The 13707-nt window shown below is 43.4% G+C and overlaps 1 protein-coding gene across 2 annotated transcripts in view; it reads right to left on the bottom strand.

Annotated features, from left to right (window-relative positions):
• Positions 1-13707, bottom strand: part of stau2 (staufen double-stranded RNA binding protein 2) — a 100535-nt gene that overhangs the window by 1599 nt on the left and 85229 nt on the right. For both annotated transcript variants that reach the window (XM_037756725.1, XM_037756721.1), the window contains exon 14: positions 1100-1165. In XM_037756725.1, coding sequence (XP_037612653.1) covers positions 1100-1165 — 66 coding nt within the window. The remainder of the gene's footprint in view (positions 1-1099; positions 1166-13707) is intronic.

The following is a 13707-nucleotide window of genomic DNA, read 5'->3' on the forward strand; positions in this document are numbered from 1 at the left end:
GCTAATAATCAGTCCTGCTGTCGGTAATTTGTTCTACGTGTTCCTCAGAAAGATCCCCAGGTTTTGATTCTTTCAAAGTACGATAAGTGATTCTTGTAAAAGAAAAATCTTCCAAAAGAAACTGAAAGTGCCGCCACTGTTAGACACTTCAGAAGTCCTTGACCTCAATCTGTTTCACACTGACTCCTGTTCTGTGGTTTTTACCAGAAAGGACTGTAAAAAAAAAAATGTGTGTAGGGAGGGTGCAGAGAAAAGAAAAGCAGCTGATTTGGAGGAAAAAAGCTGTATTTTCATTTTGATAACTGCGATCATCTCAAGCCTGACCACCAAAAAAGTTGTTAACGTCAAAGCATGGGTGGCTTAATGAGTTTTAGAGGCCGAGAGGGGAAATACCGGAGTGATAAATGAGCGATTAACTGCACAGGTGAAAGTGTAATTGCTGCCATATTTGCCTCTCTCCTCTTGACGGTGACGTAAATGAAGTTGTTATAACGCTGCGGTTGTCTTTCCTCTCTTTGTTCCTTTTGCTCTTTCTCTCTAAAGGAGACACGGGGCTGCAAGAAAACAACCCTGCCTAAACTTTCTTTCTTTTTTCCCACGGTTACACCTACTATGAAAATACTCCAGAAACGCTTGACAGTGATTTCCTCCCTGGTTTCCAGCGTTCCTACTCCATTCTCCGCTGTTCCTCCTTCCTTCCTCGTTGTGGAGGGGAGGTACGTGGAGAAAGCCTTCTTTTCTCTGCCATGACTGAGCCTTGGTGGCGATAGCCATCATGCAAAGTATCGACGGGAGTGTGGTGCATGTAAATATAGACGCCTACTGTTGCTGGTCCTATGGAAGGGTAAATGTTGAGCGGAAATGTTGGATGTGTCTGTGTGGGTGTGTGTGTGGGGAGGGAGCTGATGATGGGCCAGCCTGCAGCGCTGAGGAGGATTTGCAAAAAGCCAGATTGGCACACACACACACACGCACATCTGGCTCCTCGCTAGACAAGCATCTGTCCACCCTGATTGGCCGATTGATTAAACATCCACCCGCTGAGTGAGCGTAGAGCGGTCTCGTCTGCGTGTTTGGCGTGATCCGTGTCCTACCGTACCTTGATGGGGCCATCCACCGGGTCCAGTCCCTGCTCCGACAGCTGTTTCAAGGCACTTAGAGCAGCCTGAGAAGAGAGGGAACAACAGATGGTCGAGTGAGCGAGAGGAGGGAGGGAGGCAGAGAGGGAGATTGGGTGGGAGGAGAGTGAGTGTCACCCTTCAGCTGCTTTTCAAATAACACTTACTCTGGGAAACCTGATGCCAGCAGGACACTTTCCCTTCGCTCTCTGTTGTCTTTGGCTCCTCTCCGCTGACTGTTTATCTAGCGTTATTGGGTTAACATTTCCACTTTATGTTTTGGCTGCTCTGCATTTTCCTAAGTCAATCTGAGTGACATCTGTATTCTCTGTGACCACAGCTAAACAAATAGCAGCAGGTCTGAAATACCTATAAATCGTAAAGGTAACACAACACGCAGAATGGAATCGGTGTAGCCCACACACTAAACGAGTGAAAATAAACAAGTGTGTGTAACATTTGTCTTGTTAAGTGTTTAATGACTTAATTATGTTCAATTTGTGGTTGAGGAGGGAAGTTTTCAGACACTTCTCAGCCTCACACTATCGACGAAATTACTTTGAATTTACTTCTCCATTTGCCGTGTCATTAAAAAAACGACCTCCTATCTTTATTTCCACAAATTCACACTACTTAAATAATTCACTGGTCCTTGTGCCAAGCCTCCATCAGAAACGCCATGATGTCATTTCCTTCCTGCTCATCGCCCGCCTGTCCGTGCCAGCGAGAGGGGGCCCGCCGGTGATGTGAGGAGGGTCCAGCCTGCTATGATAATATACGCAACATGTGTGTGAGTCGAGAGGGGCAGCGGAGACTGACACAAACGCTATGTGAAGTGGGACTGAAAGATAAACAAAATAACAAATGAAACCTGAGAGAGGCAGAGGTGTTTCAGCAGAAACCACTTGCGGACCACTTCTAGAGAAGAACTATTTGAGAGTGCCAACATGAGCTGGTCGATCTGATCTTAACCAGGTTGCAGGTTCCGATCCTGACGCAGATCCGTCCTCCATCCTAAAGATTGGCTCCAGATGTGTTTGCCCTCTCTCCCATTCCCCTCTGTCTCTCAGTGTGTTGGAGCAGAGGGAATATATCTCCCAGCAGAACTGACATTGTCAGACCTTTCACTTCCGTACCAACCATCATGACTGTTCAAATACAGTAGATTTGTCATTCAGTATCTGTGCAAATAAGCACTCAATCTGTCATTGTGTTACCATGCTGTCTAACAAGGATTTAATTGTCCTTTAACAGCACCACCAACTGGTTTAATTACAACTGTTTTGTCAATGTGGGCGTCACTGGTTTCAAATGGTAGACAATTCATTATAGGAGCATTTCATGTCATATTTTAAAAAAGCACACCAATTTCAGCTGGTGGATCCATATCATACGTTTGTATGTAAGTATTATTTAGTGTGGACGATTATACATAAAGTTAAACGCTTAATTATCTATTGTATGTGCAGGTAAATGGTTTGTCTGCATGTTGTTTGTGATTTTTTTTTTTAGTTAGTGATGTTGAACTTGTAAATGCACTCCATCATTATTGAAGATTAGAGCTGCAACGATTAATCCATTAGTTGTCAACTATTAAATTAATAACCAACTATTTTGATAATCGGTTTGAGTATTTTTTTAAGAAGAAAAAGTCTATCATTCCAGCTTCTTAAATGTGAATATTTTTCTCTATAACAGTAAACTGAATATCTTTGAGTTGTGGACAAAACAAGACATTTGAGGACGTCATCTTGGGAAACACTGATGGACATTTTTCACCATTTTCTGACATTTTATAGACCAAACAACTAATCGATTAATCTAGAAAAATAATCATTAGTTGCAGCCCTATTGTACATTAGATTTAGTAGTAATTTTATTTGGGTGCCTATTTTTATAAACTGCAACACACACTGGAATATTCTGATGCTTAAAGTGTTGAATCCTCCAAAAGTAGTGCTTAAACATACTTTATAGTCCATCTACAGAGTAAATAATGTATTAATAATAAAAGAAATAAAAGTGCTGATAAATACTACTTAATATAAAGTGAACATTACTGTTGAAAAACTACAAAAAAAAACATTAAAAAACAATCACCTCTTAAAGCTTCACTTTATTATTTTACACACATCTGGTGCTACAGTGGTCAGCCCTAGCCTGGATCCTTTACACTCCATCAGTGGTTAATCAGGGGCGAGATAAGGCATACGAGGCTCTGCTCAGTAGATGAGTGAGATGTGACGACTGGCTGAGTTTAGCTCATTATGGAGCCCACCAACGTCAGTGTGTACTTTATTCTTATTAGTTCTATCAGCCTTCGTGGTGCTGACGATTTAAACTCTGCCCACAAGAAATATCTGAATGGGAGACATTTTTCTGACACACAGACAGAGACGTCTCCGCGTGAATAACGGTCTGTACTCAAGTTAATACGCACCGAGCGGAAACATTTATCACGCTTTAATCCTGAGAAAATATAAATCCCGCTGCGCGGCGTATCAATGTGTCTCTATGGAATGCAATACGTAGAGGAGGATGTTACGCACTATCACCTGTGTGCTCGCGTCCAAAATCATTTTCAAAGTGTTTGACTCTAGATTATGAGTAACAGAAACCAGGAATCAGAATTTATGACCGACGGGCGCAAGGGTCAAAATCTGGTTTGTATCCATCAAATTGAGGGGAAAAAAAACAAAAACTAATGCTTACAGGTACTGAAAAATGTGCAACAATATAGTAGGACTGGTTTGAAAAATTGATACTGTTGGGTTATTACTGAAGGCCTTTCTCCAGAGACTCAGAAATCAACCGGAGCCCCTCTAAGTCTGTAAAAAGACAATTTATGGTGCAGTGTGTTTTTTTTTCTCTGTGAAGATCTGACAGCCAGCGAGATTTAGAGCTTGAATATAACTTGCAGAGATTTAAGGCGACAACCCCGTAGAACATGACAGCTGAGGGAATGTTTTCACAATTACACTGTTAATAATCATAAATCATATCAGGGGGGGGGGACTCTTGATAGAATTGTTTTTATGTGCATCATCGTGTCATCTGTCCACACATACTGAAGCGGAAAAAGTAATTAAGATAAGAGGGGGAACCTAACGCAGGCAGACTAATCTCGGACACATGATCAGGTCACACCTGATAATCAACAGGGTCAGATCAATCTCCATTTTCTCTGACCAATAAATTGTAATCACAACCAACTTCCCCATGATTACCTTTTGTTTGTTGTATTTATTCGGTTTGGGATCTTTCTCTCCCTGAGTAAATATCTAGAGCCCATCTGTTGGAAGGGTGGTGGTGGTGGTGGTGGTGGTGGTGTAAGGGTGGGGGTGGGGGGGTGCTGACTGGAGATAAACAGCCATAAATCAGAGGCTTGACGGTGGCAGCGCTGCTGATATACGACAGGCAGGCATGAGGGTCCGTGGCGGCCAATCCCTGGGTTCGGCAGCTCAGCGAAGGACACGGAGCCTAAGACAAATACTGGGCCTATCTGTGGGAATGGCAGCCAGTGAAATCATTATTTTTCTAATGAGATAAGTTGGCCATCGTTAGAGGCGGCCCGCTGCACTGATGCATCAACACCAGGAGAGTATGTTTAGTCTGAGGCCCGAGACGCGCAAGGTGGAGGTGTTCCATCTCTGTCACAGAACAGAGAGAGAGTAAGAGGTGGGTTACGAGACGATGTGCAGAGAGAGGATGCTGAGTCATTCACAAATGGGAGAGGAATGGATTTGGCGGAGGCTTCTGAAATCGATTGCTTAAAACGGGAAGAAATGCTTAATTGGCCTCTAAGGGCTTTACCAACGCTACGAATGAACTAGTTTGTTTTACACGTCGTCTTACCACGTCTGAAAGTGTTTCAAACGGCCACACTTGAAAAGCCATTCTCCAATGAGCAGTAAAACCCCATTAATCATTTGAACATGGGTATAATGACACGTTTTCTCTCCTGGAAGGCATTCATAGTGTTGTGTAAAGAATAAAAAAAAAGCTGTTTCAGCATCCGACAAGTAGTTCTTGTGGAGTATAGTGGTAGCTTTATAACAACATTAACACTGCCTCATTCACTTCAATGAGACCACTGCATTGGCACAGCGGGGGTGCTGACGCAGGGGGCTCCAACAACAAAATGCAGGCAAAAAAGTTGAACCTTTTGCTGCAAAGCAATTCATTGTCATCTGGAAATGCAAACATGTGCAAGCGCACCTCAGAATACCTTGTAATGAGTACAGCTTTATGCCGTTTTTGTCAAGCAATCGTCAAGACTGGATCTCCTGGATGTAGAGGAACCTACAGCATGACAGGTTGCCCATAGGAACGCAGCTCTACTGAAGTCACCCTCATCACTCCCTCTTCACCTATCCTTTTCCTCGCCCCAACTTTAGATAACAACCCAGCACTCTCCATCAATCCAAGACTGGGGGAGCCAACCTGAAGCGCCCCCACAGCCACTTGACACATTCATCTATCTATCTAGCTGTCCCTAGTTCAAAGGCTTGGACAAACAGCGGTCGAACACGATGGCGTCTGAGGAGGAATCTGCGACCGTGGCCGAGCTCCTGATGCGGAGTGACAAGGGCGGCTCATTTTTCTGGGCCTGCTGCGCTCTTAATGGCTTCCCCCGACAGAGGCTTCGTTTCCGTCAGCGGCTTAGCCAAACAAAAGGCCCTGGTCCCCCAGGAGTCCCTGGCACCGGCCTGATGGATCTGATTGATCGTTGGATCACACGGACCCTGACAAATCAGACCCCTGTGTCAGCTCTCACTGCTGGACTACTGGGGTTCTAGCGAAGCAATGAAGACATGTTGGGGAACGGGTGGAGAAAAGGTGTTTGAATAAGAAGAACAAGGGGCAGAGGCAGTCGAGGGTACGGCTGGAGAAGGAGCAGAAAAATGAAATGTTTGGTGGGAAAGGAAGCAGAGAGATCCTTCGATCTCCATCACTTCACCCTCTGGCCCTTAGCAGCCATCAAAGACACCAGGGAGGTCCTAATGAGGTGAAGACCACCAGCACATCATCACTCTCACATACTTGGATCTCTTTCTCTCCTCCTACTCTGAATCTTCAGAGCAGTAGAAGAAAGAGAAACGTTAGCCTAGTTTGCATGTTCTCTTGGCTTTATCAGATCAGATATCAGAGATCTGCTCTGCTGGAGGCCTGATGAAAGCGCAGACAATGGCTAAAGGTTTAACCCAATGACCCAGTCTCAGTAGTACAGTGTGGTATTCCCCTCTTTACCAAGCAGATCCAGATTCCCAGGGCTTTCTCCGGCTCTGCGCAGTCCAGCTGGACTGCTAGATCTCTGCTCTAATCTTAAGTCCAGGCCAAGAGCATCAGTAGCAGCTTCCCGTCTTTCCTTTGATCCTGCATCATTGTCTAAGTCATGTGTTTGGACATCCACATTATCTTAAGGAGTAAGAGGCAGGAGAGAGGAAATGCTTGGTTTCTTCCTCAGCCATATTTTTCTTGGACTGGAAACCATCGCTCAACAACTCTGAAGGCGCACTAGAATAGATACAGTACATGTATACAAAAATGAAACAAAAACGTTAGAGAGATAAAGCTCTAAAAGCTCAGTGGTGTGGTGTGATATGGTGTCATGCAGGCCTACGCTACCTGCAGAGTCAGTAGACACTGTTATTGAGGCCCAGACACACCAACTCGACATCAAAGAACTAACGGCAATGAAGGCCACCAGTTGCGTCGCCTTTTCTTGGCCAAAAAAATGCACTCGAACACACCGCAAAGTCTGTATTTGTCCTTCAAAAAGGGGAAACCGAGGACGGCGGATATACAAGCCGTTGTTATGATACGTACATGAAATAAAGCAGCGTTTGTCGACCATTTTCACACCACTCTCACTCACCACTTAGCTTCATTCCAGATGGCCATGATGTCGTTGTGAAAATATCCGTGTATTGGAACGATGAAAAATGAGGGTCTGTGTTTTTCCTCTTGGCTTTACTCATTGGCTCGCTTTCTTTACTTCTATTTCTCTTCTCGTGCGCTGATTCGCTTAAGCTGAACCACCAATCAGAGTGATTTCTCCCATCGACGGGTGCCGCCGAAAAAACTCTGTCACAGGTAGACTAGAGCCGACGGTGCGGGACACACCGAAAAAAAGACGGACGCTCTCCGATGGCCCTAAACTGTCCATGGCTAACTGCCAGCTTGGTGTGTCAGGGCCTTTGTGTGGGCATGAGGATGGCGATGCCTTTGTTGTATCTAGAAACTTAATCAATTTTTGTGTAACATTAGTCCCATGGCTACACAATGGATCATTGTATCATTTACAGGAACAATATTAGGCAACACACACTTCCCCACTTCCACTCCCACTCCACCACTGATAAACACAAACCACAGCATTGTTTCACAAACACTTCGAGAACAGCTTCTTCTTAGAATTGGAGACGCTCGCTGGGGTGGATGGACCGTAACCCAAACTGCTCGCTGTTGTTTACTCAATTGTACAATTCATCCTCTTATTCTGCAATAACACGCTGGCTGTCAGGTCTTAATAATGCTAGAAAGAGTCCGATTAACATCGAGTGGCTGGTTCTGAGCTGCTGCAAGAAGAGGCGAGGCGAGGGGGTGGGACTCGGAACATGAAGGGGATGCAGGACGGCTGCTGATGAGGATGATCTAAGGGACTTCCACTAGACTAAACAATGACCAGAGTGGATTTCAAACAGTGTGTTTTACAGTCAGTAACCTGGGAAGTTGGAAAAATGAGTGCCCTGTTGTCAGAAGCTGGATATATTGTTCTGGAGAGGGCTTGTTCTGTTTTCAAAAGGCCACATAAAACCTTGACAGTGCTCCCTCTTTTTTTGCGCTCACTCCCCAAAGCAGAAAGAAACATGAGATACCAGGGAAGAGAAAACCCCAGCCATCTTTTTGTCCTGTGTTAACCCTAACAACCACGCACACCATCACGTCACAATCTTTCTCGGATGTTCATTAAATTCTTTGAAATGTTATCGATTGCAGGTTTTCTCTCTTCTCCTTTTCCCCCCTCTGTCATCTACTCTCGAGCTTCTTCTCATCCCTTGGCTTTCATTTCCTCTAAATTCTTTTTCCCTCTACCCACATCAAAACGCTGGACGGGGATCACTGGAATATTCCCGGATAGCTCGTGGAGAACACCTGTGTGTGCATGAGTGCTGGCAGTGTACGCGTCTTATTTGTTAATGCGGTGTGATGTGTACATGGATTCTTGAGTAACTACAGAGAAAATGTATTCAGATCCTCTCACCAAACCTCTTCCTCACTCTCTCTCCAGATTTCACATCCTCTTCCACATCAGAGGCATTGATAAAAGGGGCAGTGTGTGCCTGTCAGCGGGCTAGCTGTAGGCTGACGTTACGTTCATTCTTCTGAAGTAGCGCTTCATACGCGCGGCTTCGCTTCTTGTGAAAACAACGTCGCAACTGTGAATGTTGTCCAGCTGAATAAACTTCTCTATGAGGATATCTATTTGATTTTCTGCATACTTCTCAGTCATGTGTGCATGCCGCCACATTATGGTGATCGGAATCCCCACGGTGGATAGAGTGTGTGTGTGTTCTTTTGTGTGTCTCCCAGCCTTGAGATGAGCACTGAAGGCTGCCTGAACTGAGTTAGCGGGTAACGGCCGTGGGGCTCCCCAGGGGAGCAAGCCTTCGCTGACATGGGAAGCCATAAATAAGGGCCCAGGGCGCAGCGCCATGTCATGCGTCATTTGGGGCGGAGAGGCCCGCTTTATCCCCTCCCCATCACCGAGCTGCTGAGCATGGCACCTCCTAGGGCGTAATACAAAACATATGGGCAAAGGGCGAGGAGCAGAAGCACCTCAGCATACCATACTCCTGCCTTGTCAGCAAAGCTCCTCGGAGGAAAAGCAGATACTGCCGAAGACGGCCTCTATGATAACACCGTGCTCGTATGCCACAATCAAAGATTGTCAGGAAACAGATTGCTGAGCTTTTGATGTTGTAACAATAATCTATAATAATAATTATAGGCTATAATTATATATTATAGGATAACAACAATAAAAAGTGATCACTGGTTACACTATTTAGCATTTATATCAAGTATATAAGAAATGAATAGATAGTGATTATTAGTGTATTTGTCAACAACTTTACCGTCACTTGTTGTATAAACAGTTAATGTATGCTTATAACACAATATAAGAGTTGAAATCATACATAATGATTTGTCTAAATGCATATATGAACAGTTTTAAATTGTGTATTAGAAGCTAGGTTGACTAATCGTTAGTTTTGGTCTTAGTCGACAAAGCTTTCTTTTGTTGATTAGTCATTTTTTTATGCTCATTCATGACTTATTTCCAAGAAACTTATGAGCTCATCTCTGGTAAACACAATATTTAAAGTTTTACAGATCTGTCTATTAAATCAGCTGATCGTTTAGTCGACAAAATTACATGAGTGTTAGTCGCCTAAGAATTTCTTTTGGCAAGGACAGCCCTATAAAAAGGCTTTAATACACTATAAAATATAATTATAAGAAATCTTATTAATGACTATTCATACATGTAGAAAATGTTAAACCAATATCAGGATATTATAAAGGAGGGGGTTGAAACGTCGATTTTTTTTTTTTAAAGATTGATACCAGTGAGCTGTATTGTTTGCTGCTGTATCTGTGTATGCAGTACTCTGCCTTAGGGCTGGGCGATATGGCCAAAATCATCTATCACGATATAAGTCATTTCATATCTCTATAGCGATATACAATTTATCAATATATTACTGGTAATTCAATAAATAAATAGTCTATATGAAATAACGACATGGCAGAGCCTATTTCTGTATACTTCTGTGTGAATTAAATACTTAAGAAATGAAAAGTACTGAGTATTTCCTCATATTAAGAACTTGAGTGCAAAATGAACAAAACAGTTTTAAGTGAAATTATAGAGAAATCAATAGAAATGATATAGAAAAATATATACAATAGAGATTTTTATATCTTTATATCTCGTCATATTGCCCAGCCCTACTCTGCCTTCACACCATAAAGAGATCTAAGGTCAAGAGTGACTCTGCAAAATGACACACTCTTTGACCGAGAAGAGAAAGTATGACACTTTCCCTTTTTATCAAGAATAGAGATGATGACACATTTTCATCATCTTTCCAAGGAATCTGCCACCCACAGGGAGTTACGCAGGGGAGTCTATGTTTGTCCATCCTCAGTATTGCTAACTTATTCCAAGGTTGCTGATGAATCAGTGACTAAATACAACATGAGATATGATATGGGGCATGAAGAATGCATTAGCTATGGGGCTACTGCCTGTGAAGATATTGGATAAGAAGAGAAAAACAGCCTTAAGGCCAGTGACTCACCGACATGACCACTGACTAAGCTCAAATGCTCCCCGAAAAGAATTCCTTTAAATCTTCACGGACCGACACCCCCCACCATGCACAGACAAAACCTGAATGATGAGACTGTCTGGGTGGACTATTCCTTTATGACTCATCCAACGGAACACAGTTATTTCATTCACAATTCTTGCTTCGCTTGTGAAATAAACAGAAATAGTGTTGCTTCATTGACATTACTGTGTCTTAAAAGTCATCCAAGGGATTGATGATGTTTCACAAATATGGGGAAGTCGAGGAGATCATCAAATGTTGTACTGAAGATTCCCTTCCTGGGCTAATAGTTAAGTCATGGTGGGAGATTTGGGAAACACCCGCCTGGCTGTCCTCTATGGTTAATGTTTGCTTCCATGAGGTTTCCCCAGTGACTCCAAGGCGGCGTTGCATCACCTCATCTCCACCTGCAGAGATCCACTTTTCTATGCCGGAGGGAGAAGCTTCTATAATCCCGAACAATTGGACTCGAGTTGCTCTAGGGGATGGTACAAAAAGCTGTGGGAAGAAAAGCCAGCCTTCAGGCACTCGCTCTCTTATCAGCGGAGAGATAGCCATCGGTCCCGAGGGGCGTCCCATTTCTCTCTTTTCTGCTCTTCTCTGCCTCCTAATCTCCCTCCGCTTTCCCCTTTTCTCTTTGTGTCAAAGATCGACCGCATGATCCTTTTAACTGCTCTTTTCCTGCCAAGTTTCATTGTCCTGAATTCAAAATGACAAACTCGCACTGTTCGCTTTGTGATAAAGTGCACAGCCCAGATAAAGTGGGCAGTGATACAAGCGGAGGTTGGGTGGGGATGAAAATGTGATAGCTGCTACACAACCAGAGGAAAATACCTTGTCTGTTCGCAGCATAGAAGCATGGGCAGCCCACACAAGAGTTAGGATCCAAGGTCTTAATCACTTCCGCCCTATTTGCATAGATAATAAACTTAGTAAAGATACTTCAGTGGGCCGTATCAATCACTAGTGAGCATATCAGCCTGTATGTCAAAGAGCATGTTTGGCCGTTATCAGCACTTCCGTTAAAATTGGAATCCAATTATTTCTTCATCGTTGGTTAAGTGACGGAAGCTAAACTAATGGTCCAAATGAAGAGATAGGTCCGATGACTCATCCTAGCAGCAACTTCACATCACAGAGCAGTTATTAAAGCCTTCTGCTGGTTGTCTTGAGCTCAGAACCTCAATGCGAGTTATGCTTGAAACTAGGGATTGGGGAAAAAAATCATATTTGAATCATATATTATCATTTTATATTATCAATCTTTTATTATATAAACTATTAACGTCTTTAAAATTGTTTTAGCAGGCTCAGTCTTAAAGCTAGAGAGAAGATCTGGTATCATATGAAAACTAGAAAACCTAAAGAATTGATAGGTACCAACCATGTGATGTTAGCTTGGCGGGAAGAATGCTAAATAACGCTTCAAATTTACGCTCGATTTTTGTGGGGAAATACCAAGCCCCCAGGAAGAGCACCGGGCTGTGAAGCAAATTTTCGTAGTGGTCAAACGGCGGTACTACAACTTCTGTGTCCGTCACGTGATGCCATTTGGCCCAAAAAGACTTTTTCCCATAGACTTACATTGGGAAAGAGACATCCGTAAATTGGCGGATATTTTTTTTTGAGGTGAATCAACTTCGCAGTACGAACACGTGAAAACTGTATCTTATTAAATCAAACAGATGTTGACAAACGGCATAATTTGCAGTTGAAAAAAGGTAATAAATCACAATATATCTTATCGCAATACTCAGCATATTGCAAAATGTTTAAAATCGCAATAAGATCGTATTGTGACTTAAGTATCGTGATAATATTGCATCGTGGGGCCACCGGTGATTCCCACTAATACTTTAAATGAAGCATCTCGTACGACATGTTGTCCGGATATAATGTCGGATACAATCCCCCCAGTTCCCACATAGAAAAGGTATGGGGGAAGGGGGTTTCAGATGCTGCATAGTGATCCCATAAGCACTTTGTTTAAAGCGTACTGACACCTTTAGACCAACAAAAAGGGTGGCAAGATTTACAGAGGAGACTTCCAGGTGTGGAAAATGCAAAAAAGAGGAACTCGGGGATGTGGTATATGAAAGGGTTAAGATAAAGGGTGAGGGGCTAAGTGTCTCACTGTGACAGCCGCCAGCTGCATGCAATAATCCCCAACTCTCCATCAAGAGCCCTTTATATATTCTTGTCAGACACGACGGTGTGTATGAGAGCGTGGATGTCTGGTGGACAAGGACTTCCGGTAACAAGAGAGGCCGCGCAGTCAGACGGCGTTTTACACCTTCTTCCTCCTTGTGGCTCCCTAAGCTCCTCTCCGCGTTGACTTTTAATCACCTCGTACACACGAGGGACATGCCTGTAAAACCTGTTGCCGTGTTTTATAATTTGCTTTGGATCCCCACAAGGCCTGTGACTGTTTCTCATTACCCAGCATGCTCGCCGGGCCTATAAGACGTGGATGGACATTTTTGTCTTGTACCTAGATCCCAAGAAGAGCCTGAGTGGCTCTTCAACTCAGTGTGTTACGGGGGTCGACTGAAACCCATCATGCCTAAGGGAGCCCTTGAAGTGTTATGAAAACCCTCTTAGGTTCCTATGGCAACTGGCAGTGTGGACTACCAAGGCAGATTATGTATAAGGCATGTTTACTGAAAACAATAAATTCCAGCATGCTTATATCAAGAGGCAGGCCTCGCTGGGTAAGGCTCCTCCAACTAGGCTGGTTTTTCTGATGAATAGGTCCAGGGGCTGCCACGCTAACTAGCCAAAGATGGAACGCGATGGGGGAAAAAAAACCCTAACGTAATGCACACTGAAAACATATGTCTTTTTTAAAATGTTCACATAATGCCATTACCGAGTTAGCTTAAAGCCGGCAGGCCTGTCACAAAGTGTTCATAAACAACAGGAACCGATCTCTTGAGGAACAAAGACATGTTATGGATTCAGTCTGCGAACACTGAACGGCTGACGTGATGAGCAAACATAGATTGACGTAGGCGCGGTGGGCCTCACATGCGAGATAAAAGCAGTATGACATGATGTTGGATCGCAAAGGAAATTAAATAGGCCACTATTTCAGCCAGATAATATACAGTTTAATGTCAAATCTCTCTATAATGTAATTGACTACAGCAACAATAAAATCTAATGAGATTAAAATGAAATGATTG

This window comes from Sebastes umbrosus, chromosome 21, assembly GCF_015220745.1.
Source record: "Sebastes umbrosus isolate fSebUmb1 chromosome 21, fSebUmb1.pri, whole genome shotgun sequence".
NCBI classification, from domain to species: Eukaryota; Metazoa; Chordata; class Actinopteri; order Perciformes; family Sebastidae; genus Sebastes; species Sebastes umbrosus.